Here is a 21,071-nt window from a genome sequence, read left to right on the forward strand (position 1 = left end):
AATTTCTGATTCTCCTAAAAAGAAAAGTTGTCCAGATTAGCTAATTATCGATTTGCCGGCGACTATCGCACCTCTCCCACCACCAGGCGAAAACGTAAACAAAGTCTGGCAGAGAACGCACACTCATGCAGAATTGCGGGATTCCGTGACAGATTTAATCAAATTTACGGATTTCATCAGTGGAAATAACTTCGTTAGCCCTCTACTACCTTTTTAACAGCCAAAAGTCACTATGAAAGACGCAAAGGTGAGTTTCCCAGCTGATCGGAGTGGCGCCTGCAGTTACATCATGTCGTTTGGACTTCGATTGCTGTGTCTCTGTATTTTCCTGCTGAAAAACGTGAAAACTGATCAAATTGGAAATGAGTTTCAGCCCTTTCCCGTGCTCAAGAATGATAACCTGCTGCGCGCCGCACGTGGCGAGGTGGTGGACCGGGTGCCTGTTTGGGTGATGCGCCAAGCGGGGCGCTACCTGCCGGAGTTCCAGGAGCTGCGAAAGCACCACGACTTCTTCACCGTCTGCCGCACCCCGGAGCTAGCGTGCGAAGTGACCATGCAGCCATTGCGCCGCTTCGACCTGGACGCCTCCATAATATTTTCGGACATCCTTGTCATTCCGCAAGCACTCGGCCTCACCGTGGAGATGCACGCGGGCGTTGGTCCCGTTCTGCCACAGCCCATCGTGGTGCCGGAGGACCTCAAGCGCCTGACGCCGGACGGAGCCTTGTCCCGCCTCAGCTACGTGGGCGACGCAATCACCATGATGCGGCACAAGCTCGAAGGTCGAGTGCCGCTAATCGGCTTTACAGGAGCGCCGTGGACACTAATGGGATATATGATCGAGGGCGGTGGGAGCAAGACCATGTCGAAAGCTAAAGCTTGGCTCAACGAACATCCTGAGGACTCTAAGCTGTTCCTGAACCTGCTGACCGACGCAATTGTGGACTACCTGGAGATGCAGGTGAAAGCTGGCGCTCAAATGCTGCAGGTATTCGAATCGTCCGCCGAGCATCTCTCCAAGGAGCAGTTCCTGCAGTGGTGTGTACCCTACCTGAAGAGAATACGCGACGAGCTGGTGGACCGTCTCACAAAGAAGGCCATCCCCGTGGTTCCCATGGTAAGTTCCCATGGACTAAAACATTGATAAGATGCTTACTAAATGGAATTTCCATGTAGACGCTGTTCGCTAAGGGTGCTGGGCACTCGCTGAAGGAGCAGAGCGAACTGGGCTACGACGTTATTGGCTTGGATTGGACTGTGGATCCGCTGGAGGCACGCAATTTGGTCGGACCGAACATTACGTTGCAAGGCAACTTGGATCCTCAGGACATGTACCGCGATCCTGATGAGCTGCGCAACCTGACCACAGAAATGGTGCACAAGTTCGGCAAGTCGCGCTACATCGCCAATCTGGGACATGGAATCACGCCTCAGACTCCGATCACGAGCATGGAAGTGCTGGTGGAGGCGGTGCACAAGGCTCTGTAAGGTGTGCCTTTCACTAACCTTTAATTTTATGATGCTTTTATCGAATGCAATAAAGACAATTGGCCTTGGGTTTAGGGTAACCTCAGTGGAATGTTATATTTAGCTGGTGCTGGGCCTGTTCCTGCAAAATCTTATCGTATATCATCAGGATACTGCCACAGCAGACGAGCAGGGTGCCCAGAATGACTTCTGCGGGAGCAGTTGGTAAACAAAGTGGACAAGGTTGTTACTTAGACATTTAGCTTACTTCTTCCCGGCAGTTTTTCCCCCAGCGCATATCCGGTGATTGCCGTAAATGCGAAGCTCAGGGAATTGGCCACTGGCACCGCCACTGTAATACTGGCCCTCTGGAGCGTCCAAACGTACAGAGCACTCCCGCACTGGTTGAGACCGAAGGGTATCCAATAGCGCCACCGGGAGCCGATTGTGCGTGCCTCCTGGACAAAGTTACGCCACTTTGAGCCCGTATCACCAACCGACTCGATTCCCTGGCTGCCGAGGCGAATAAACGGATTGGTAACGCCCCACAAGAGGCCCACGGCAAGGAGTTGTGCTGGAAATGAGTTTTGAATGCCAAGCTCGATAATATTTTGGCTCACTTACTTACCAGCGATATCCAGCATTCTATTTTGTTTACATCCGATCAGCTGTTTCGTTGTACTTCATCAACTTGGAAACTACATTTTGGAGCAACAATTTGGGGCATTCCATTAATAGCCACACAACAATGCAATAATAATTTTACTATGAATAATAATAATAATAATAAAAAACTATGAATCGAAATATGTGCAACCATTTTATTAAGATTTTTATTAATTTTCATTCGAAAACATTAAACTTAATCTCCAATACTGGATTTAAATTTAGCACTGTTTAGTAAATTTTAATTAAAATAGTTTTTATAAAGTATTTGGTTTCTTTCTTTTAAAGTACATTTGAAAAACTAATTTGATTTTTTGTTTAGAGTTAAGTTTTTATTTTTTATTATTATTCAAACAAACCATGGATTTAGAAATTCAATTTGTAATTCCCCTAATATTGCGCTTTGCGGAATACCCTAAATTTACTTTTTCAGGCATAACGATATTCACGATGCCGGTCGCACAATGCAGCCACACTGTTTTCTGCTCACCTCTAGCATCTCTTCTTCTATCCTTTTCTTTTCGCTGCGTTTCCGGAAGAGGTTCGTAATTTGCGATTTTGTATATTAATCGGAAAACATCGCATATTTCCACGAAGTAAATGCAACAAAACTGTGTGGACAATGTTCCCAGTCGAAAAACCGATCACGGCGTATGTTCATTTTCGCTGTGCAACAATTTCTTTGCAAATGGAATATTCCACTGAAGTTTTGTTTATGTTGTGTGGCATTAACTAAAATTTGTTGTTACGCACTTGCAGGATATTGAGTAGCACCGTTTCGGGCTAAACAGCACAATGACCAAGACCAAGGGTGAGAAAATCAACAAATCCGCGATCAACGAAGTCGTGACGCGCGAGTGCACCATTCACTTGGCCAAGCGTGTCCACAACATCGGCTTCAAGAAGCGCGCACCCCGCGCCATCAAGGAGATCCGCAAGTTCGCCGAGCGGGAGATGGGCACCACCGATGTGAGGATCGACACCCGTCTGAACAAGCACATCTGGTCCAAGGGTATCAGGTGCGTAGTCCTTAATTTCCTCCGATTTAGCATCCTTTCTAATCCGCCGCTAATCCATCCACCCTTCCAGGTCCACTCCATTCCGCATTCGCGTGCGCCTGGCGCGTCGCCGCAACGACGATGAGGACTCCCCCAACAAGCTGTACACTTACGTGACCTATGTGCCGGTGTCCACGTTCAAGAACTTGCAGACCGAGAATGTCGAGTCCAGCGACGACTAAGCAACGTAATTGACGGCCAAGAAAACACGGTTAATAAAAAGTAATTTTTATTTAGAAAAAACAAACAAAACAAGTGACTTAAAGTGTAGTAAACTGTGGCTGCAGCAAGTAGACCGACTCCTCCGTGGCCATGGACAGCAGTCGCAGCTTATGGCTGGGCAGATAGAGCACCTCCAGGGCATGAGCCTTTGGCAAGGCGCTGTCGCCGAGGATTTGCTGGAATCCCGCTGCTCCGCGGTGCTGGTAGATGCGAAGCGGTTGCTGCGGCAGTACGTTGGACACACAGAGCAGTAGATCGTCGGACTCGGGCAGGTGCATAAAGCGCATTACCCGCGACTGTTGGGAGTCCTCGAGCTCCAGGACTTGGTCCAGTTGGAAGCTGCTCGTGTCTGGGCTGCCGAAGCTGCAAAACGAGTGAAATCCTTGTAAATGCCCTATGCGTGAAGTGCTTATGAATATCTACCTGTAAATCCGAATCTCTGCTGCTGGCGATGAAGCCATCAGCGCCACATATCCGCTCTCTATGCCAGCACCTCCTTGACTAAGAGCCATTTGCTCCACCTGCCCATCTATCAGCCTGCTTGATAGAGAGTAATTGCCATTACTCCACTTCCAAAGCTCCACCGCTCTGGGAGTACGAAGTAGAATGGTCATATCATCTGAATCAGCGACCGGCAACAACTGTTTTACGGCCCGCCTGGGCAAGATTGCTTCCCTGCTGTTGTTCTGCTCATCTAGGCATCGGATTACTATCTGGTTCTCCTCTTGAAGTGCCCGGCACTGAAATCCATATGATCTGAATTGCAGTTTCTGCGGGTTCTGTGCCTCCTCATTGATTGGATTCAAGTTTGTCTTGTTTAGTTGTGTCAGTGCTGTGCCTACAAAAAGGAAAGCAGTGTTTTATAGATGTGTCCGTGGAATACTCTTCCTATAATTCCACTCCAAATATAGGCTATACGGATAGGACTTTATCGATATTAATAGGTGGTTTTTTGCCTATATCTTAATCTATGTTGAAACATTTTCAAGTTTTAAAATATTGCTTAAACCAATTTGAAAATGTGTACGACTCTTTTAGAGGGTATATCAAAACAACAGATAAGAAAGCAAAACAGTGAGGTTAGACTGCTAGCATTTAAAAGCAGAACTCGACCATTTTCCGGCAGAACAGGGACAGATTGTGATACACCAAGACTTCTCGTAGAGACCATTACGATTAACCATGAGAAGGCACTTGCGGGCAAGTCTTTGGATCCTTTGTTTGGCCACCATGGCGTTTTCCATCCTTGCGGCAGTAAATACTTCGCCCAAACCAACGCTGACTTCGGCGTTTAGGTGAGCAGCGCATACAGCGTATTCTTTGTTCGCTAAGATCCGCCCCTTTGCAGTGGAAAAGCTGGCACCACTGCCGTGAAGGCGAATAAGACGACGGGTGAGCTGCTGCCCATGGTCATTAACACTTGGAACTTCACGGCTGCCAATGTGCTCGCCTGGCGAATCCTGAAGCAAAGCAAGGGTGGACTCCGGCAGACGCGGAATGCGGTAGTGGAGGGCTGCTCGAAGTGTGAGAAACTCCAGTGTGACCGAACGGTGGGCTATGGCGGATCGCCGGACGAGTTGGGCGAAACCACACTGGATGCCATGGTCATGGACGGGGCCACCATGGATGTGGGGGCAGTGGCTGGTCTGCGACGCATTAAGGATGCCATTAAGGTAGCCCGGCATGTTCTGGAACACACGCAGCACACCATGCTGGTGGGTGATGCGGCGTCAGCTTTCGCCAATGCTATGGGATTCGAATCAGAGTCGCTGGTCACGCCGGAGTCGAAGGACATGTGGTTACAGTGGACGGCTGAGAACTGCCAGCCAAACTTCTGGAAGAACGTTCACCCGGATCCCAAGGTCTCTTGCGGCCCGTATAAGCCGCGGCCGACTCCGCTGACCCGCTGGAAGGAGGACCGTGCCCGCAATGAGTATGAGATCGGACGCAAGAACCACGATACCATCGGCATGATCGCCATCGACGTGGAAAGCAACATCCACGCCGGCACCTCCACCAACGGGGCGCGGCACAAGATTCCCGGACGGGTCGGCGACTCCCCCATTCCGGGTGCTGGCGCTTATGCAGACAACGAGGTGGGTGCAGCCGTGGCAACCGGAGATGGAGATGTGATGATGCGCTTCCTGCCCTCCCTGCTAGCGGTGGAGACCATGCGGGCGGGAAAACCTCCGGCTGAGGCAGCTCAAGAGGGCCTTCGCCGCATTCTCAAGCACCACAAGGATTTCATGGGTGCTCTCATCGCCGTAGATCGGCTGGGTAATTATGGCGCTGCCTGCTACGGCCTGGCCGAATTCCCCTTTATGGTTAGCAGTCCAGCCGGAGCGGATGGGCCTACGCGCTTGGAAACGGTCAAATGCATAGGTGGTCAGGACAAAGTAAATATCGTGGCGTTGTGAGGTGGCGAAAACTGTAACGTATTTCAATAAAATTTAAATTTCGTGGAGTTCTCATCTGCAATATAAATTGCGTTATTTGTTTGTCCCTATCGGCAGCAAGATAGACGGGTAGTTTTACCGTAAATTAGCGGTATTAAGAATTATCGATATGTAAGGATCCTTACATAAAATAAATAAATAAAGTATGAGAATAGAATAGAAAAAGACAAAACAAAAACCATTCCTTCGATAGTTATGACTACCAAAATGAATAACTTTTCCTTATGGAGAAACATTATAATTGTTATATAAGTAAAAATAATGCAAGTATTAATATTTATAGTGATAAATATAATATATAAAAATTTAATTTTCACTGCATCGAGAGCTGTGAACTGTGAACATCTATGTTGCCAAAATCTCCCTCATCCCTAAGTTACTGTACCAAAAGGCGGCATTTCTAGTATTTGCGTGTTGCACGGTCACATTTTCCGCCAATTTACCGACGCCAAATACAGAAGAAAAGAGAAGCGAACGGTGCGAAAGCGGAGAGAAAAACAAGCGGATCCTAGTTACATATACCAATTCGTGTGTCGCGTGTTATCAAAACAGCCTCCAAAATTATCAGGAACGCGCAACCAGCGGGCCGCAAGTCGCTGACTAAGATGGCAATCCAACTGGACAAGATTCTGCAGGACATCGCCAAAGAAAAGGTGCTGCATCCAAACAATGGCGGCGCCAGCAAGCAGGAGCAGGAGGAGGCGTGGGCCAGGATCGGGCGTCTCAACAAGCTCTCTGTGCACGAATCGCGCTCCATCTTCATAGTGCTCCAAAAGAAGTACGAGCAGGAAAAGCTAAAGGGCAATTCGGCGTGGAAGCTCTTCAGTCTGATGCATCAGATCCATCAGGAGCCTAAAATCTCAATCAAGGAGGAGAAGTAAGTGGCGTAAATAGTCCTCTAACCGTGAAACACTAACAAAATTTCTACTGCTATTCTGCAGTGATCAAGTACCCATGGAGGAGGTGGAGGAGTACGAAATGCTGGAGGTGCAGGAGCCTGAGGACGAGGATGACGCCCATCAGTACGGACAGCACACCAACTCTACCGGCTCGGCGTCCTCCGACGGCGAAAGCCCCACAAAGTCACACAGCACCGGTTCGCCAGAAAAGGACGAGCGGTTGGCGTACGCCAAACCCAACGTCGACACTCCTCGCCCAGCCATCGAGGAGAAAAAGCTGCTCAACACACTGGCTAACAACACACCGCGAAGTAGCTCGCTGTCCGCCGCCGCAGCAGTACTGCAAAAGAAGGGAATTACTGTGAAGAAGACGCCCAGCTCCGCAGCAGCACCGAAACCGGCTATTGGGCAACAGGCGCCAGCCAGTGGGCAAAGATCAAGCTCCTCGCGCACCACCATTCAGCTGCCAGATTCTTTGAAGCGCAAACTTTCGGAGGAGTACACCTCGTCATCGGCGCAAAAAAAGCAGACCAAGACCACGAGCCCGAAACAAGCCGCTTCATCGGCAGCCGCAACTTCAGTGCACACCAGCGTTCCAGATCAACTGCCGGCGGGAAACAATGTGGTGCACACAACCACTGCCCAGCTGATGCAGGTTAAGAAGGAGCGTGAGGACAACCAGACACCACCGCCGGGTATCAACATCATCACCATTCCATCGGCACAACAGATAAACGGTGGTGGTGGGGGAGCGAACTCATCGACAGCCGCCACCATTGCTTCCACCTCGGTGGCTTCCACAAACGGCTTTTCGCCACACATCGACGAGCTGGACTTTAAGAATGACATTATCTTCGGGCCGAAGATCAACGCCGCCTCCTCCAATACACCCGAGATTATCAACCTGGGCAACTTTGACAACTCGCTGCCGCCAACCTTTTTCAAGAATCTATGCAACTCGTCGCGACACGAGTCTCTCGGGCTGTACGTGGCCAATGTGATGAACAGACTCTCTTCGCGTGCCTCCGCCAAGCTGGAGCTGTCCATCTTGCGCGCCATCCTCGATGTGCAGAGCGACGAACTGGAGCAGTAGACCGACTGATACTCGCAATTTAAATGATTACTCAGCTTACTTATTAGACAAACTAAAAAGGTAGTTATGTAGTAGGCCTGTCTGAACCATTTCTCGTATTTATCGTATTATTTTTTCCGTGTTCAAACGTCTGCGTTCTGTGCCGCCCACTTGTAAAATGTATTTACTCACAGTTCTGGTATGAGTGTTCATAGCATTTACGCATGAATTTTAAAGCTAAATTTAAAATGTATTTCTAATATTTGAGATTTCGAATTTGTCCCTATTTAAGGTTGAATATGCTACTTGATTTTAAAATACGTTTATATGCAAATAAATCTACATAACTTACTTGAACTTCGCCCAAAAAGATGTATATCCGGTTGCCATGTGTAAGTAGTCCCTACTTCGCTGGGCATCTGCTCCCAGATGGCCAGTACGTCCTCGTTGTCCACGGAGATGATCTTCATGTGCGAGGCCTTATGAGGTAATTTCTGCAGCACAGCAAAGCCTTCCAGCACTTTAGGCGGCTCTGTTGGTTGAATTTAATGCACATGACTAAAGGAGAATTTGTATTAATGTGTTTTTAACATACTGGCCAATCTGTTTTTAATAGCTGCCACATTTTCCTGCAGCTGCTGCCAATCATGAATGTCATTCGATTCGACACCCCGCTTTTTCTTGTAATATTTATCCAGCAGCCCATTTCCGTTGCCCGCTTCGTAGTGACCCACAGTGAGGGGCTGGGTGAAGATCAGTTGGCTTTCCACGTGAAGATTGGGACGGTTTTCTGCCTTGCTGACCAGTAACTCGTTAACGGGCAGATCGTTGACGAAATCCACCCAGAGATTCTTCACATTATTGCTCATAACTCGCTTCTGTTCGGGAAGACTATTCGCCACCAGCAGGGAGCCCGGTATATCCTGCTCATTGTCCATCAAAATGAGCTTGTCCGCCTGCCAGGGGACACCATTTACAGACCCGTTCACGGTAAGATCGTTGTAGAGATTGACATTATTCAGATGAGTAATGCCAGAAATACTGTGGTTCCCGTAAAGGTAGGCTGCTCCATGGATCCACTTGGCCACAGGCACATCCGCCACCTGGCTTTCAGGGGTTGTATGGAGACGATTTATAGTGCCGCCCTGGACAGTTTTCAATGCTTCGACTATCAAGGGAAGATTGATACTGTCATTTTGAAGAGGCATTCTAACGACATCATTAGCAAGGTTTAAATTATTTATGTAAATATCGTTTAGATTTCCCGAAATAAAGGCCTCAGGCAGTTTCCAATATCCACTTATAGCGTGAGAGCCGGCTGTTTTCAACGAGTGAGTTACAAAATCATCAAAATCTAGGGAGAAGTTGCTAAGAAATGAAAAAGATTTATTTTAATATAGTATTAACCATTTGGTAGCATGGTATTCCTCACAAAATTCCAGGCGAGAGTAAAGCCATGTATAAATTTAAAAAATGTTTTATAGAGTAGTACTTATATTTATGATCCGAAAATGATTTATAATTAATCTTTTAATCCCAAGTTCTATAAATTCGATTTATATTTAAATTCAACGATTATTGTAGAGATCGATAATAGTTGTGAAAACATCGATATACCGATGCTTCTGCCATCCCCAGCTGCCAGGCGTTTGGGATTCTAGCGAAGACGTTTTTGTTGTTTCAAATCACAAACCTCTGCTCTGCCGAAACTGCCCGACCGTAAAAAGTGCATTTAACCAAACCCAATCAGCGACCAATTGACAAGGTAATTAAGCACACCTGCGAGTGTTCGAATTAAGTGCAACCCCCGCCCCGCGCTACGTACAAACGTGTACAGAAATTTCACCTGCCAAACGGAATGCACAGCTGACTTCTGCGGATGCAGTGACTCTAAAACTGTTAGCGCGTAAACAATTGCGAAAGTGAAACGTGATACCAACTTTACCCCTGTTCATTGCCCCCTGCCCCTTGATCATTTGGTCAATTTCACTTACCTACTGGTGCCCTCCATTAAAACGCCGCTGCTGCCACGTCGTAGTTTTACGTATTTGGCAACTGGAGGCTGTGCGAACGTGACGTCATGCTGGAAGCTCAGGGGAGTTTTCAGCAGATTGCTACGCGTCCGGCTGAAGTAGTTGTGAGTTATATGATCCACTTGGTGCCCGTTGATGGGTCCCTATGGGGAAAGGTGTTCTTGTAAACAACATAGGTTTCTACTGTGCAATACCCACTCACCTGGAATTCCAGCAGGCCTTCGAATTGCCCAGATTCCAGTTTTATTTCTCTCAACTCAATCTGCTCGTTGTCCAGCCACACCTGATCAAGAAGGTTTCCTAGATTGTGGCCATTCAGGAGCTGATAAGAGGGTTCTCCGCCAAACTTAACATTCTCCGCCACAAAGGTGCGCACATTTTGCCCACTTAAATAGATCTCCAACGCCTCCAGAGGATAACCATTCAGGTTGGTTATGTTGGACAATTTTAAAGCCTCCAGGTCACCATCTACGCTAACGGGAGCAGAGATGTAAGCTCCACCATTATGGTAAATAACGTCCTCTGGGACGCGGAGTCCATTTAAGCGATCCAACTGTAGCTCCGATTGCAACACAATGGGATTCGCTGAAAGGTAATGTTGTTATAATTGATAACGTGTAGCCGTTCTTATAAAACCCACCAAATCGCACTGATTGCAGGTGCTCCGGTGAGTTGAGCCTGTAGCTACGGTTCTCCAGATCTTGCAAGGTGTGGTTGTTCAGTTGCCCTCTTAGCCAGAGACCTTGCTGGCTGTCCAGGGAAGCCAGCTTCTGCGGGGCTGTGAAAGTCTGGTCCCTGTCGGTCTCCAACCAACAGCTACCAAATTTATTGGCCTCAATTCCATTTAGAGAGTTTTCAAAGCTGAGGGAACTGATGTTTACATCATGCTCAAACGTAAAGTCGCCAACGTATTTGACATTGCCCGCCAGTTGCTGCAGCTGCTGCTCCAATTGGACCACCTTCACTTTGTTAATATGGCCACTAAGCCACAGATTCTGGGCGTGAATGGTGCCATTGAAGTCGGGTGGCAGATGCCAGCTGTCCAGGGACTTGCTTCCATGTTCGTAGATGGAGGACATTGTTTGGCCAAAGAGATGGCCATTTAGGTGCAGATCATTCACGCTCATTTCCCTCACATCCATGTTGTCTATATACAGTGTTCCATTTGACTTTTGATCCTGACCTGTTTGAAGATAATCCTCAACTCCCAAATCATTCAATAAGATCTGTGATGAATTGACATGGTTCAGTTCTACGCCTTGTAATTGAATTGAACTCGAAATAGTTTGGTTGCCACTCTTGGTGAGCATAATTTCCGGGAGTCTTTCCGTATCAATCCCATTTAGCCACTTGATCTCACCGAATCCATCGCGTATCTCTACATTTTGAGGAAATATTTTACTTGCCTGCACCAACTGCACTTCACCCACGTTCAGCTTAACCAGGTTTTGTAGATCTTGCGTGTTGATAAAGCTTAGCTCGGTATTGTTGGCAATAAGTGGTTCCACAAAGTTGAGATTCACATCCTCCAAAGGTTGATCCAATCGCAGGCCCCGAGTCAATGCTTCTGCTGCAGATTTCTGAGTAGATTCGTCCACAAAATCTTTCATTTGCAGCAGCCGTCCAATGGTCACATCGCCGTCAACTACGAAATCCCCATTAAGTTGAAGCGACTTGTGGGTAACCTTTGCCGGTGACATCGCTCTCAGTTCGGCCCCCATAATTTGACCCTGAAGAAAAATAAGTTTATAATATGTCCTAGAATAATATATCTGTGGCTACCCACCGCAATGGTAATCGGTTCCATGACTCGAACATTCTCGAATCGCATGGAACCCTCGATGACCTGTGTGTGATTTGCCTGCTTGGTCAGGACATCGAAGCGCTGACGATCGACGTGGATATGATTTAGCCGCTGATTGATGAGCAGCCGATTCACCTGAATTGGTTGGGAAAACTGAACATCTTGTTGGACAATAAAGTCTCCACCATCCACTGGGATTAGCAGACCCAACGGTCTATCGTTAACCTCGTTGTTGTTGACTTGGGCAGCGTCGGATTCCAGATGATCGAAGTCAGCAGCTGCCTTTATAAACTGCACATCTTTGTTGCTGCGTTTTAAAGTCAGATCAAACAGGTCTGCCCACTTGAGCCCATTTAGTCGCCCATCAAGCTGCAGATCCTTTACTATTAGCTCATCCAGCAGAAGTTTTCTTTCTTTTCCGGCGGGTTCGGTGTATTTTGCGCTAACATAAACCTTATTGGCAGTGACGGAATCATAAACAGGGTTCCTCGTATCAACTCCATTGATATGGTCTGCTTTAACTGCGCCGTGCACCACCAGCGTGTCCACCGTGACCTCATCGAAATTGGGTTCTTCATTTGGTTGATCAACGGATCTCTTATTGGGATGTCTGGAACCTGCGAGGGTTGTTTTTTGTTCGATTTTATCCAAGGCCTGCTTGGTTAGCTTCAAAGCCTTCCAGTAATTAGGTGTGAGTTTCATGTGCTTATCCTCGAACTGAAAATATGAGGTTTTTATCAAAATATTTTGACTTTCCTGCTACTTCTTACCGATTTGGCGTTCACTTGCTTGATAATCGACACTTTCAGTTTCTCCTCACGGTGCTTTAACTTGTCCTACATATTACATATGAATTCTTTACTTACTTGAATCTTTTAGAACACAAAACTTACTTTCAATCTTATTAATAGATGATCTAAATTCATTTGCTCCAATCGCTTTCTTTGCTCCCGAGCCCAGTCAATGATTTGCTGGCGAAGTATGTTGGCATGCTCATCTTGTTTGTAGAGTGGCTGAAAGATGTTTGTCTCGTTGGCAGCCATATTCTCATTCGCAATCACTGGATATAGGCAAATTTCAGCATACGATGTATAAAAACCCAAAGATACTTACCCAAATAGCTTTGATCTCCCTCCTCATAGCTTCGCATACGTGCCACACCACGACTTAAAGCTCCCTCGGTGAACTGCACCTTGGATTCCTCGAATCGCCAGTCGTTAAGGTTATAGATCTTGACATCCTGTTTATTACAAGCAACCAGGAGTAGAAACTTCTCCGATATTGAGTGCTAAAGGATTCCACATTTTATGAATGCCATGAAAAGTTTGATCCGAAATTACCTGAACTGGCAAAACCCTTTCCAAGGCATAGAAACTCAATCGCTGATACGGCACAAACTGCCCCTTTTCGAAGACATAGATCACGGTGTCCGCATCGCCCACCTCGGCGCCAGTTCCGCCAATTGTGTTGCCCAGGATGAGAAAGTGCCTGCGGCTGACCTCGTTTACTGGGAGACTGAAGTACTTTACGTCCACGGCTCCATTGCTGCGCAGTCGCTGGAAGAGTTGGAATCTCTGGGACTTGGCATCCCATCGAAAGATCTCTGAGTGGGTGGCAGTTCGTCCCTCCGCATCTGCGTAGTTGGCTACGGCCACATAGTCGGTGTAGTCAATGCCGAAGGCCTCCATTCTTCGAGCTTTGCTGCAGTGAATCGCGCCCAGTCTCTGGAAACTCTTGCCCATCCACTTGAAGTAGGGACACTGCGCATTCGATTCGAAGGCATGCAGTAGAGTAAGTTCCTGGCTGCTGATCCGAAGGTACATTCCACGCAGATGTGTTCCCGAAAAGTATTGCACTGTCCGTATCCCCGTTTCCGGGGAAATCTCATAGATGGGTGATCCTTCACGGGCCTGGCTTACGGGCTCTGTTAGATTGTAGCTCACTGCTACGTAGCCACGCCCAGCGAAGGCCAGGCAATCCAGAGCCACTGCCTTAGGTGTTTCCAACTCCACGAGGAGCTGGTAGTCCTGCTCAGCTGGACGCCAGGTATAGACGGCAAAGTGACGCACTCCTGCGGCATTTTTATGCAAGGCCGTAGCGTACTTGACCGTGGGCAGTTGGAGGATGCAAATGTCAAGGGGAAAAGACACCGGCACGGAGGCCACTCGTTCTAGTCCATCGAAACTAAAGCTAGCTGGAAGAGGCATAAAGTGTTTTAGACAATAAGTTGCACAAACACTAATCACAAAAGATTCCTCTTCAGCTTTTTGTACTTTCATCTTTAGGATAGAGCCGTAGGTAATCCGTCGCCGCTGACTAAACCAAACAATTCTTTCTAACTCTTCGTTAGCCATGGCCGATGAGGAGCTGCAAACCTACCGTCGCTGCGTTGGCCTGCAGCTGGAGGAGCTGGAGCTGCTGAGCTCCATATACTGCGCGCCCGGAGAGCTGCATATGCTCGATGCCGGCGTAGTGGCTGATTTCAATGAGTTTCTCAAGGATGATAAGACAAAACCCGCTACTAGCCTTCTATCCCATTTGGAGTATGTGGTCAAATTGACTCTACCAGGCAAACAGTGCGTGGAAGTGCGAGTGGAACTGCCGCACCTATATCCGCTTTTGGAGCAGGCACGCGTCAGTGTACACACTACGCTACTGGGAAAATCCAAGGAGCAGCGCTTAAAGAATGATTTGGAGCAGTATCATGGTGAAAGGCGGGAGGAGGACGCCGAGCCGTACATCTTCCAGCTGCTGAGCTGGCTGCAGGACCGCATCGAGGATCTGTTAAAACGACCAGCTTCCGAGTTTGAAGTGCAGCAGGTAGCATCATCAGACCCGCAACAGCCACCAGCTACGGAACTTCAGAGAATTTGGATTTATTCGCATCACATCAAATCCAGTGCCAAGCGGCAGGAGCTGATTCGGCAGGCCCGACAGTTGGAGCTCACAGGATTCAGTAGACCCGGTAAACCGGGCATCATATGCGTGGAAGGTGATTCGGCAAATGTACAGGAATTCTGGCGCACCATCAAGGCCCTGCGCTGGCAGAAGATCAGCGTGGTGCGGACGGAGCCTCGGCAGCGCAAGCGGGGATTCGAGGACTTCAGCGAACAGCTTTTTAATGCCGAAGAAGGCGTCATGAACATGGGCCAGTTCATTCGATTCCTCGAAGCCCACGGATTTGGCTACATGAAGTCGGAATTGTTTGGTTTAGCCTGAGCACTGGATTTCCCATCAAAATTTAACATGTTAATAAAGTTTGTTATATCATTTCAAACCTTGGTCGAAAAACTGAGGCACAGCAGTCGCCCGTTTGTGGAGCATCGATTCCTGATCTGAGTTCAGGAAGTGTGTGGGATAGGATTCCCGGAAGTTTACTTCAAAACTGATCACGCGGGCGATCACAGCCGCAAAGATCAACAAATTGCAACAGATTTGATACATATATTTATTTTGTGTAAACTATACAAAACGAAACATTCAAACTGTAACACGTGCACTGGTTGCAAAATAACTTTTACTACCGGCCATGATATTTTACGGTTCTTAAAGCTTTATTTAGTATGATTGTCATATGTTTGGTACCCTATATCATAGTGGGTGTATTAGAGCAGAGAGAAGTTCGTATTTTGGTACATTGGCTTTTAAATGTATTATTTGTTTCTCTTAAATTTCTTTTATATAAATCCGTCTGCCTCGATTTCTGATACAAATTCATTTTCAACTATCTTCGTTGACTTGGCCGATTGTTGTGCCGACGACATATCCTTGCTTATGTCTTTTTCTAAATTTCCTGCCTTTTGTGCTGCCTCTGAGGTTCGTTTTCCATTCTTCATAAAGGCACAGTAGCAGCAGTGGTCTGGTGATCGAGAAAACTTCTTCATTTGGGTGGCGTCTCGCCATCGGCGAACCCAAGAAATTTGGTAGTAGGCCCTTCTAAAGTTCTCATTGTTGAAGCCATAGATCAGCGGATTGACGGCGGCGTTCAGAAACATCAAATACTGTGATATGTACCAGAATAGCTGCATTCCACTGCTGACAGAGACATCTTCACCGAAGTATTTTTCCCGTAGTACAACCAGGATTGTAAAGGGCAGTCGTAGAGCTGCAAAGACAACGACCACAATGAACAGTGTCTTGGCCACGCTGCGTTTATAGCTCACTGTCAGCGGGTTCTCGCGACTTAGGACCCGCTTTTCATACCGATCAAGCTGTTTTTGAGTTGGCTTATTAGTTAAAAATCCAGGATGAGCACACTTTCTTTGCTTACCTTATAAAATATGGCTATGTAGCAGATAAGCATGATGCCTAATGGCAGCCACACCAGAATGGTGATCAGAACATACCAGTACTTGGGCAGCACAGAGGTGTTCTCCTTGCAATATCGCTCCGTAAAGTTCTTCCACACTCGCACCCTGTAAGAGCGATAGAAAGCCAATGGTGATGCCAATAGGATACCCGAGACCCAGGTGCAGACCACCACTATCTGGACGCCCCTTATGGTGAGGCGCGTCTCCATTGGCAGCACGATGGCCGTGAGACGATCGTAGCTGACTACCGAGAGATTGAGCACGGCTGTGATGAGGAAGACCACCACCAAAAAGCCCTCCAGCTTGCAGCCCACGCATCCCAACTGGTAGTTCTGATAGAAGTCGTTCACCATGAACATGGCAGGACAAATGGCCAGGGTCAGTAGATCCGCAACGGCCATATTTGCAATAATCAAGTTGGTGGGCGAGCGCAAAGAACGGTTGGTGGCTATCACATAAACCATGCTGAAGTTTCCATACAGACCAAAAGCAATCAGTGGTAGAAAAGTGCAGATCTTCCAGGTGATCTCCCCATTGGGCTTGTGCAGCCAGATGCGCTCGGCTGGGAAGTCCCATTTGCCGAAGTCAAACTAAATGAAAAAGGTATAACTACGGTGAAATGAAAATCTTACTCATTACTAACATCGTCGCTGCTGGAAACCGAAGCCATTCCGTTGGATTCCTGCTTCGACGCCTTTTGCAGAGGAACTGCCTAAGCGTTCGTCAAATTAACATGACCAACACTTGATCCCACTTCATTTAGTTAGTTAGGTGATTGACAATGCTATTAACAAGTGTCACAGATAGTGCTCGCTAAAAGCTAATGGCTCTGCGATTTGGCCATCTGTCGCGTCGCTCTCGGCGATTCTCATGAGAAGTCTAGTTAGTTGTTTTGAGGATTGTTTTTGCCTTTTATTGAATACTAATTAAAACACGTTCCGACTTTAATCGATGTCGAGTTTTCGGAAGGATCCCTCAGCGCCAAAAATTGAATCCGCATTAACACGCTTTCCAGGCCGCAGCTGCTCATCCACTCCGTACTGGGAATCCTCAGCAAAATAGCTCTCATAGGACAGCAATTTCTTCTCCGCTTCCGCCTGAATGTCGGCTATACGTCCATTGTTGCCACCATATTCTTCCGGCAGGTATTCGCGTGGTATCACCTCGTTTAATTGCTCGAGATTTTTATACACGTGAAACTGAAAAAGTAGAGAGCCATGTGTGTGATGAGTCAGGGAAATAGATTATTCTCCTATTCGCTGATATATCTACTTGCACCTTCCCCCCGTATCTTAAAACTCGGCCCAGTGTTTCAATGATAAGAGCCCATGTGCGTGGTCAACTGACCTTAGGCAATGCTGCTCCACACACAGTATTTCACAGTATGCGGACCCAGCTCGAAAGTTAGTGGCTCTGATTTGTGAAATATTAATTAATAGTTCAGGGGTGAGAGAGTGCCACAGCTCTTCAACGCCTATCAGCTGCCTGCTAGACCAGCTGATAATCTCGTTGAAGTGTCCGATAAGGGAACGAAAATAAATTAGCTAGAGTGGCTACGACTATTCAATTATTCTTGCCTACTCACCCGCTGCTGGAGCTTGCTGGGCATTAGGCTCTTGGCCAAATTCAGTAACGCCACTCCCTCCTTGGGGCAATTGATCAGATGGACTCCTTTCAAGCGAGTGGGCTGTGCCTTCTCAGCGAATATTCCCATCCTTTTGATGAGCGTGAAATCCAGTTGGGCCAGAAAACTGAGGCTCATTTTGGCCATGTCAACGATCTCGACGTAGCCGCTAATGTTGCTGTGGTCATCCTCACGGATTGACTGTTCCGTTATCATGGTTTGGTAGCGGAAGAGATCCAATAACTTGAATTCCTTAGGGTCGAATTTCTCATAGTTCGTAAGCTGCAGGCGGGGGCCATCGGTTCCCCAAGGTTTGGGCAATCGAACATAGGTTCTAAATAGAAATTTAAGTTTCTTAAGTTTTTAAATATCCTTGATGAGCGCCTTTTAACTCACCCAGATCTGCACAAGATTAGGTTCCTTTCGTCCACCAATCTTTTGCCGAAGAGCTCAGGCATAAGCGTCTTAATAGTATAAAAGTGATCCAGCTTGGACTTGGTCTTCTCCAGGCTAAACTTGCAGCCTCGCAAGAAGCCAACTAGGAACTGGTCATCCTGGCGGGCCCTCAGATGAGGTTGCTTGGCCAACCAATCCCGAAGAGCTTTCAGATCCGCGGGCACTCGCTCCTCCACTTCGTTTAGCTCCGTTTCAGCAATGCGACGAAGTTCGGCGCTCAGGGGACGCAGATTGGCCATTTTTGGGAAGTCGCTTGCTTCGTGGCGGCTGGACGGCTACTAAACGCTCTTCCTAATCGCACGGCGGCCAAAATCCCCGGGCCGAAACGGAACCGTTAAAAGCTAATCTGAGCTGCCTTTATGGCCACTCATTCAGTTGATAGCGGACACGACCATTTCCACCACTCTCTTTTGCTCCGACGGCCCATCAAATCCAACCCGATCTTTTGGGTGTAGGCGGTCGAAGTCTCTCCTCGGAGGAGATAAGATTACGGCTCCACTGCATCTATGGCGTGTAAGCGTGCAGCTGGCGAAGAAGCAGTTGACTCTGTGGATAGAAATACGCCACAATTCAAACGGTTGTGAGTATGCAGATCGTATCTTATCACCGGATCGGAAAAGCACAGTTGGCAGGAATTACCCAATTATGGGGTTTAAAAGTTAATGACATATCAAGTGGGTGTATTTTTTTTTAAAGATATAAGTTGATTGAACAATTTATTATTTATCGGGGGTGTAAAAAATCGATTATCATCTTTAAATCGCAATGAAATCGCAATTTTAAGGCTGGATTGCTTAAGAAGTATACTAAAAATATCCAAATATATATCATCCTATATAAATAAAATTTTTTAAACTTTATACTAGCATTACAAAATTGAGATTACCAATACGAAACCAGTAAGGTGCAAATGTATTTTCCAGTGCACTTATCATATTCACATAACATTGCTATTTGTGTTTGCTCTATCGGCCACTGATATCACATAATCTGGTGCTCAAATGGTTTGTCATTGTGAGTTTGCTCCGTGCCGTAGTGTTTTTCGCGTTCTTCTGCACCAGTGTGCCCGCTATCGAATCCGGGAGGGTTCCCGAACCGATCAGAATCGGTAACCCAGTCCAAGCAGGCGGGCGCAAACTTTTCTGTTAGTCGTGTTCGCACCTGGCGAGAGAACACACACACCTTAGCACACTCCAAGCCTTCGGTATCGTATCTCAAAATTAAGACAAGTATCGATCGATTTGCAGATTCCCTGTGACCATGGCCAAGATACGATCGCTGGAGCCGGAGCTGGCAGAGGTGGCTCGAACGCAGCTCTGCGAGGATCCGTCCTCGACGGTTGCGAAGATCGAGGCGCTAAGGACCTGGATCGACAAACAGATCTACCTGGAGGCGCGGACCGACGATCAGTTCTTGGTGGCCTTTCTGCGCTTCTGCCGCTGGGACGTAGAGGAGGCCAAGAAGAGGGTACTCTTCTACTACACCTACAAATCAAAGGAAAGAGAACTGCTCAAGGGTCGCCAGGTGGACGATAAGCTGATAGAACTGGCTCGTTCAGGGTAAGGCGGGGACCCCCCTCATTTTCTGGAGGTGGGTGTTATAGAAAAACTTGTTCTTTTGCAGAATATTCGCCACATTGCCCAAACCTATTGGCCCTGGTGGCCCCCGCATCCACTACACACGAATGGGTCACATTGAACCTTCCAAGCACAGTGTCAGCGACATTTTCCGCTTCCACGCTTTTCGCGCTGAGATCGAGATCAACACGGACGACAACTGGAACATAGCCGGCGTGGTGGAGATCATCGACTTCACCAAGATACCCTACTCTCTGCTACTGCAGTTCGATCCTGGCATGTTCAAGCGGATGAATGCATTCCTAGAGCATGGAATTCCAGCGAATTTAGTGGCCACGCACATTGTCAATGCATCCAGGGAGACGCAGTTTGTCCTTGGACTGGTTCGGAATGTCATGAAGCAAAAGGAGCTGGTGAGTTCAAAGGGAAAATCGATGCAGAACCACTAACTCTTTGCTACCCTTCCTACAGTTGCACATTCACTCCACCGTCGCGTCTCTGCGAAAGGCAATTGGATTGGAGTATTTACCCGTGGAAATGGGCGGCGATAATGGATCTTTGTCTGATGCAATGACGCGCTACGAGACCCAGCTGCTAAGCTTTTCCCCGTACTTCACGGAAGACGAGCGATATGGCGTGGATGAGAAATTGCGGGAAGCCAGTGAGAAGGATCAGGAAAGGGGTGCTCCGTTAGTAACCGACGTTCCGAACGACGGAACCTTCCGAATGATTAACTTCGATTGAGTCAATGATCGGGCAGTTAGTTGTATATTCTGATGCACATCCTATAGAACACCCATTTAACACACAGCCCGATATATACACACTGGAATGTATAGACACTACAGCGCTAAAGCGATCTTTGGTCATAGCAGAACCTGATATTTTATAAATGAAACCATAAGGGAGGAACATCGAAACTAAAAGCAAATTGAACAATATTATAGACGACAAGTGCACACTAAAACGAAATAAGAAGCAAATGGATCGCCATCAAATGGCACAAAAACCTCACAAGTTTGTCGATTTTAATTTATTGCTGTCCTTATCCACGCACATACTTATACACATTCTAACGTCCGGTCGAACGATTCATTCTACCATGATCCCATAATGCATTTTCATGATGAAATCTTCAACGTCTTCTACTTGCGTGCTAAGTTGTTGTTGGCTTTGATTTTATCGCATACTTTTATAAATACGGTACATGAGCATACATATATATTTTGGATAATTTTTCAGTTGGTTAAGTGTCGTTTTTACTAATTTTTGATACTAGTTTACACATACATATACATGCATCTCTATATTTATGGATAATACATACATAGTTAAATGACTATATTTAAATGTGACAATGTACTGTAGACCCCATGTTGAGTGCGTTAATAAATTAAAGCGAATTTGTTTAAATGTCGGTATAACTA

At 47.1% G+C, this 21,071-nt stretch overlaps 10 protein-coding genes across 14 annotated transcripts; 6 read left to right on the forward strand and 4 right to left on the reverse strand.

Moving 5' to 3' along the window:
• Positions 1-88: 88 nt before the first annotated feature.
• Urod (Uroporphyrinogen decarboxylase) lies at positions 89-1,572 on the forward strand. Its single transcript, NM_136657.3, has 3 exons — positions 89-247; positions 374-1,117; positions 1,177-1,572. The coding sequence occupies exons 1-3, from the start codon at positions 233-235 to the stop codon at positions 1,486-1,488; spliced, it is 1,071 nt and encodes a 356-aa protein (NP_610501.1). The 5' UTR covers positions 89-232; the 3' UTR covers positions 1,489-1,572.
• Positions 1,556-2,160, reverse strand: CG12929 (uncharacterized protein). Of its 2 annotated transcripts, NM_136658.4 has the most exons (3): positions 2,096-2,160; positions 1,736-2,041; positions 1,556-1,677 (listed from the first exon to the last, which is right to left on the reverse strand). In NM_136658.4, the coding sequence occupies exons 1-3, from the start codon at positions 2,109-2,111 to the stop codon at positions 1,571-1,573; spliced, it is 429 nt and encodes a 142-aa protein (NP_610502.1). In that variant the 5' UTR covers positions 2,112-2,160; the 3' UTR covers positions 1,556-1,570. The 2 variants fall into 2 exon arrangements, with proteins under 2 accessions (NP_610502.1, NP_001097245.1); NM_001103775.3 differs by having other exon boundaries at positions 1,556-2,041.
• Positions 2,161-2,638: 478 nt separating this feature from the next.
• RpL31 (Ribosomal protein L31) lies at positions 2,639-3,435 on the forward strand. Of its 3 annotated transcripts, none has more exons than NM_165682.2 (3): positions 2,639-2,674; positions 2,893-3,152; positions 3,223-3,435. In NM_165682.2, exons 2-3 carry the CDS (start codon positions 2,929-2,931, stop codon positions 3,371-3,373), a joined length of 375 nt encoding a protein of 124 aa, NP_724804.1. In that variant the 5' UTR covers positions 2,639-2,674; positions 2,893-2,928; the 3' UTR covers positions 3,374-3,435. The 3 variants fall into 3 exon arrangements, with proteins under 3 accessions (NP_724804.1, NP_610503.1, NP_724805.1); NM_136659.3 differs by lacking the exon at positions 2,639-2,674 and adding an exon at positions 2,681-2,784; NM_165683.2 differs by lacking the exon at positions 2,639-2,674 and adding an exon at positions 2,681-2,729.
• Positions 3,399-15,178, reverse strand: clos (closca). Its single transcript, NM_001103776.3, has 13 exons — positions 14,956-15,178; positions 13,018-13,871; positions 12,791-12,965; positions 12,571-12,737; positions 12,448-12,513; positions 11,660-12,394; positions 10,514-11,603; positions 10,076-10,458; positions 9,835-10,016; positions 8,436-9,208; positions 8,193-8,372; positions 3,837-4,251; positions 3,399-3,776 (listed from the first exon to the last, which is right to left on the reverse strand). The coding sequence occupies exons 1-13, from the start codon at positions 15,119-15,121 to the stop codon at positions 3,452-3,454; spliced, it is 5,511 nt and encodes a 1,836-aa protein (NP_001097246.3). The 5' UTR covers positions 15,122-15,178; the 3' UTR covers positions 3,399-3,451.
• Positions 4,496-5,889, forward strand: CG1827 (uncharacterized protein). Its single transcript, NM_136660.3, has 2 exons — positions 4,496-4,708; positions 4,762-5,889. Exons 1-2 carry the CDS (start codon positions 4,596-4,598, stop codon positions 5,828-5,830), a joined length of 1,182 nt encoding a protein of 393 aa, NP_610504.4. The 5' UTR covers positions 4,496-4,595; the 3' UTR covers positions 5,831-5,889.
• On the forward strand, positions 6,313-8,190 carry Map60 (Microtubule-associated protein 60). Its single transcript, NM_057604.5, has 2 exons — positions 6,313-6,746; positions 6,811-8,190. The coding sequence occupies exons 1-2, from the start codon at positions 6,475-6,477 to the stop codon at positions 7,859-7,861; spliced, it is 1,323 nt and encodes a 440-aa protein (NP_476952.1). The 5' UTR covers positions 6,313-6,474; the 3' UTR covers positions 7,862-8,190.
• CG30338 (uncharacterized protein) lies at positions 9,491-14,951 on the forward strand. Its single transcript, NM_165685.4, has 2 exons — positions 9,491-9,605; positions 14,028-14,951. The coding sequence occupies exon 2, from the start codon at positions 14,030-14,032 to the stop codon at positions 14,894-14,896; it is 867 nt and encodes a 288-aa protein (NP_724811.1). The 5' UTR covers positions 9,491-9,605; positions 14,028-14,029; the 3' UTR covers positions 14,897-14,951.
• Positions 9,491-21,070, forward strand: CG1902 (uncharacterized protein). Of its 2 annotated transcripts, NM_136663.4 has the most exons (4): positions 9,491-9,605; positions 19,315-19,626; positions 19,691-20,057; positions 20,116-21,070. In NM_136663.4, exons 2-4 carry the CDS (start codon positions 19,328-19,330, stop codon positions 20,386-20,388), a joined length of 939 nt encoding a protein of 312 aa, NP_610507.1. In that variant the 5' UTR covers positions 9,491-9,605; positions 19,315-19,327; the 3' UTR covers positions 20,389-21,070. The 2 variants fall into 2 exon arrangements, with proteins under 2 accessions (NP_610507.1, NP_724815.1); NM_165689.3 differs by lacking the exon at positions 9,491-9,605 and having other exon boundaries at positions 19,167-19,626.
• Positions 15,355-16,698, reverse strand: CG30340 (uncharacterized protein; the record flags this gene model as incomplete). The annotated part of the gene is made up of 3 exons (NM_165686.3): positions 16,631-16,698; positions 15,948-16,577; positions 15,355-15,888 (listed from the first exon to the last, which is right to left on the reverse strand). Exons 1-3 carry the CDS (start codon positions 16,655-16,657, stop codon positions 15,355-15,357), a joined length of 1,191 nt encoding a protein of 396 aa, NP_724812.2. The 5' UTR covers positions 16,658-16,698.
• Positions 16,877-18,347, reverse strand: CG30339 (uncharacterized protein). Its single transcript, NM_165687.3, has 3 exons — positions 18,008-18,347; positions 17,573-17,945; positions 16,877-17,186 (listed from the first exon to the last, which is right to left on the reverse strand). The coding sequence occupies exons 1-3, from the start codon at positions 18,304-18,306 to the stop codon at positions 16,932-16,934; spliced, it is 927 nt and encodes a 308-aa protein (NP_724813.1). The 5' UTR covers positions 18,307-18,347; the 3' UTR covers positions 16,877-16,931.
• Position 21,071: the final 1 nt, after the last annotated feature.

Source organism: Drosophila melanogaster, chromosome 2R, assembly GCF_000001215.4.
Source record: "Drosophila melanogaster chromosome 2R".
NCBI classification, from domain to species: Eukaryota; Metazoa; Arthropoda; class Insecta; order Diptera; family Drosophilidae; genus Drosophila; species Drosophila melanogaster.

Excerpts from the sequence above, each read along its gene's own strand:
- CG30338 (NM_165685.4), top strand. The coding sequence starts at position 14,030 with ATGGCCGATGAGGAGCTGCAAACCTACCGTCGCTGCGTTGGCCTGCAG.
- Map60 (NM_057604.5), top strand. The coding sequence starts at position 6,475 with ATGGCAATCCAACTGGACAAGATTCTGCAGGACATCGCCAAAGAAAAG. Across the intron at positions 6,747-6,810 it reads ATCTCAATCAAGGAGGAGAA|TGATCAAGTACCCATGGAGG; the intron begins GTAAGTGGCGTA and ends GCTATTCTGCAG.
- CG1902 (NM_136663.4), top strand. The coding sequence starts at position 19,328 with ATGGCCAAGATACGATCGCTGGAGCCGGAGCTGGCAGAGGTGGCTCGA. Across the intron at positions 19,627-19,690 it reads ATAGAACTGGCTCGTTCAGG|AATATTCGCCACATTGCCCA; the intron begins GTAAGGCGGGGA and ends GTTCTTTTGCAG. Across the intron at positions 20,058-20,115 it reads TCATGAAGCAAAAGGAGCTG|TTGCACATTCACTCCACCGT; the intron begins GTGAGTTCAAAG and ends CCCTTCCTACAG.
- clos (NM_001103776.3), bottom strand. The coding sequence starts at position 15,121 with ATGTATCAAATCTGTTGCAATTTGTTGATCTTTGCGGCTGTGATCGCC. Across the intron at positions 13,872-14,955 it reads GCCTCAGTTTTTCGACCAAG|CTAGCTTTAGTTTCGATGGA; the intron begins GTTTGAAATGAT and ends TGCCTCTTCCAG. Across the intron at positions 11,604-11,659 it reads TGGAACCGATTACCATTGCG|GGTCAAATTATGGGGGCCGA; the intron begins GTGGGTAGCCAC and ends ATTTTTCTTCAG.
- CG30339 (NM_165687.3), bottom strand. The coding sequence starts at position 18,306 with ATGGCCAATCTGCGTCCCCTGAGCGCCGAACTTCGTCGCATTGCTGAA. Across the intron at positions 17,946-18,007 it reads CTAATCTTGTGCAGATCTGG|AACCTATGTTCGATTGCCCA; the intron begins GTGAGTTAAAAG and ends ATTTCTATTTAG. Across the intron at positions 17,187-17,572 it reads CCAGCAAGCTCCAGCAGCGG|TTTCACGTGTATAAAAATCT; the intron begins GTGAGTAGGCAA and ends CTACTTTTTCAG.
- RpL31 (NM_165682.2), top strand. The coding sequence starts at position 2,929 with ATGACCAAGACCAAGGGTGAGAAAATCAACAAATCCGCGATCAACGAA. Across the intron at positions 3,153-3,222 it reads ATCTGGTCCAAGGGTATCAG|GTCCACTCCATTCCGCATTC; the intron begins GTGCGTAGTCCT and ends CCACCCTTCCAG.
- Urod (NM_136657.3), top strand. Across the intron at positions 1,118-1,176 it reads CCATCCCCGTGGTTCCCATG|ACGCTGTTCGCTAAGGGTGC; the intron begins GTAAGTTCCCAT and ends ATTTCCATGTAG.
- CG12929 (NM_136658.4), bottom strand. Across the intron at positions 1,678-1,735 it reads GGAAAAACTGCCGGGAAGAA|AAGTCATTCTGGGCACCCTG; the intron begins GTAAGCTAAATG and ends CTGCTCCCGCAG.
- CG1827 (NM_136660.3), top strand. The coding sequence starts at position 4,596 with ATGAGAAGGCACTTGCGGGCAAGTCTTTGGATCCTTTGTTTGGCCACC. Across the intron at positions 4,709-4,761 it reads ACGCTGACTTCGGCGTTTAG|TGGAAAAGCTGGCACCACTG; the intron begins GTGAGCAGCGCA and ends GCCCCTTTGCAG.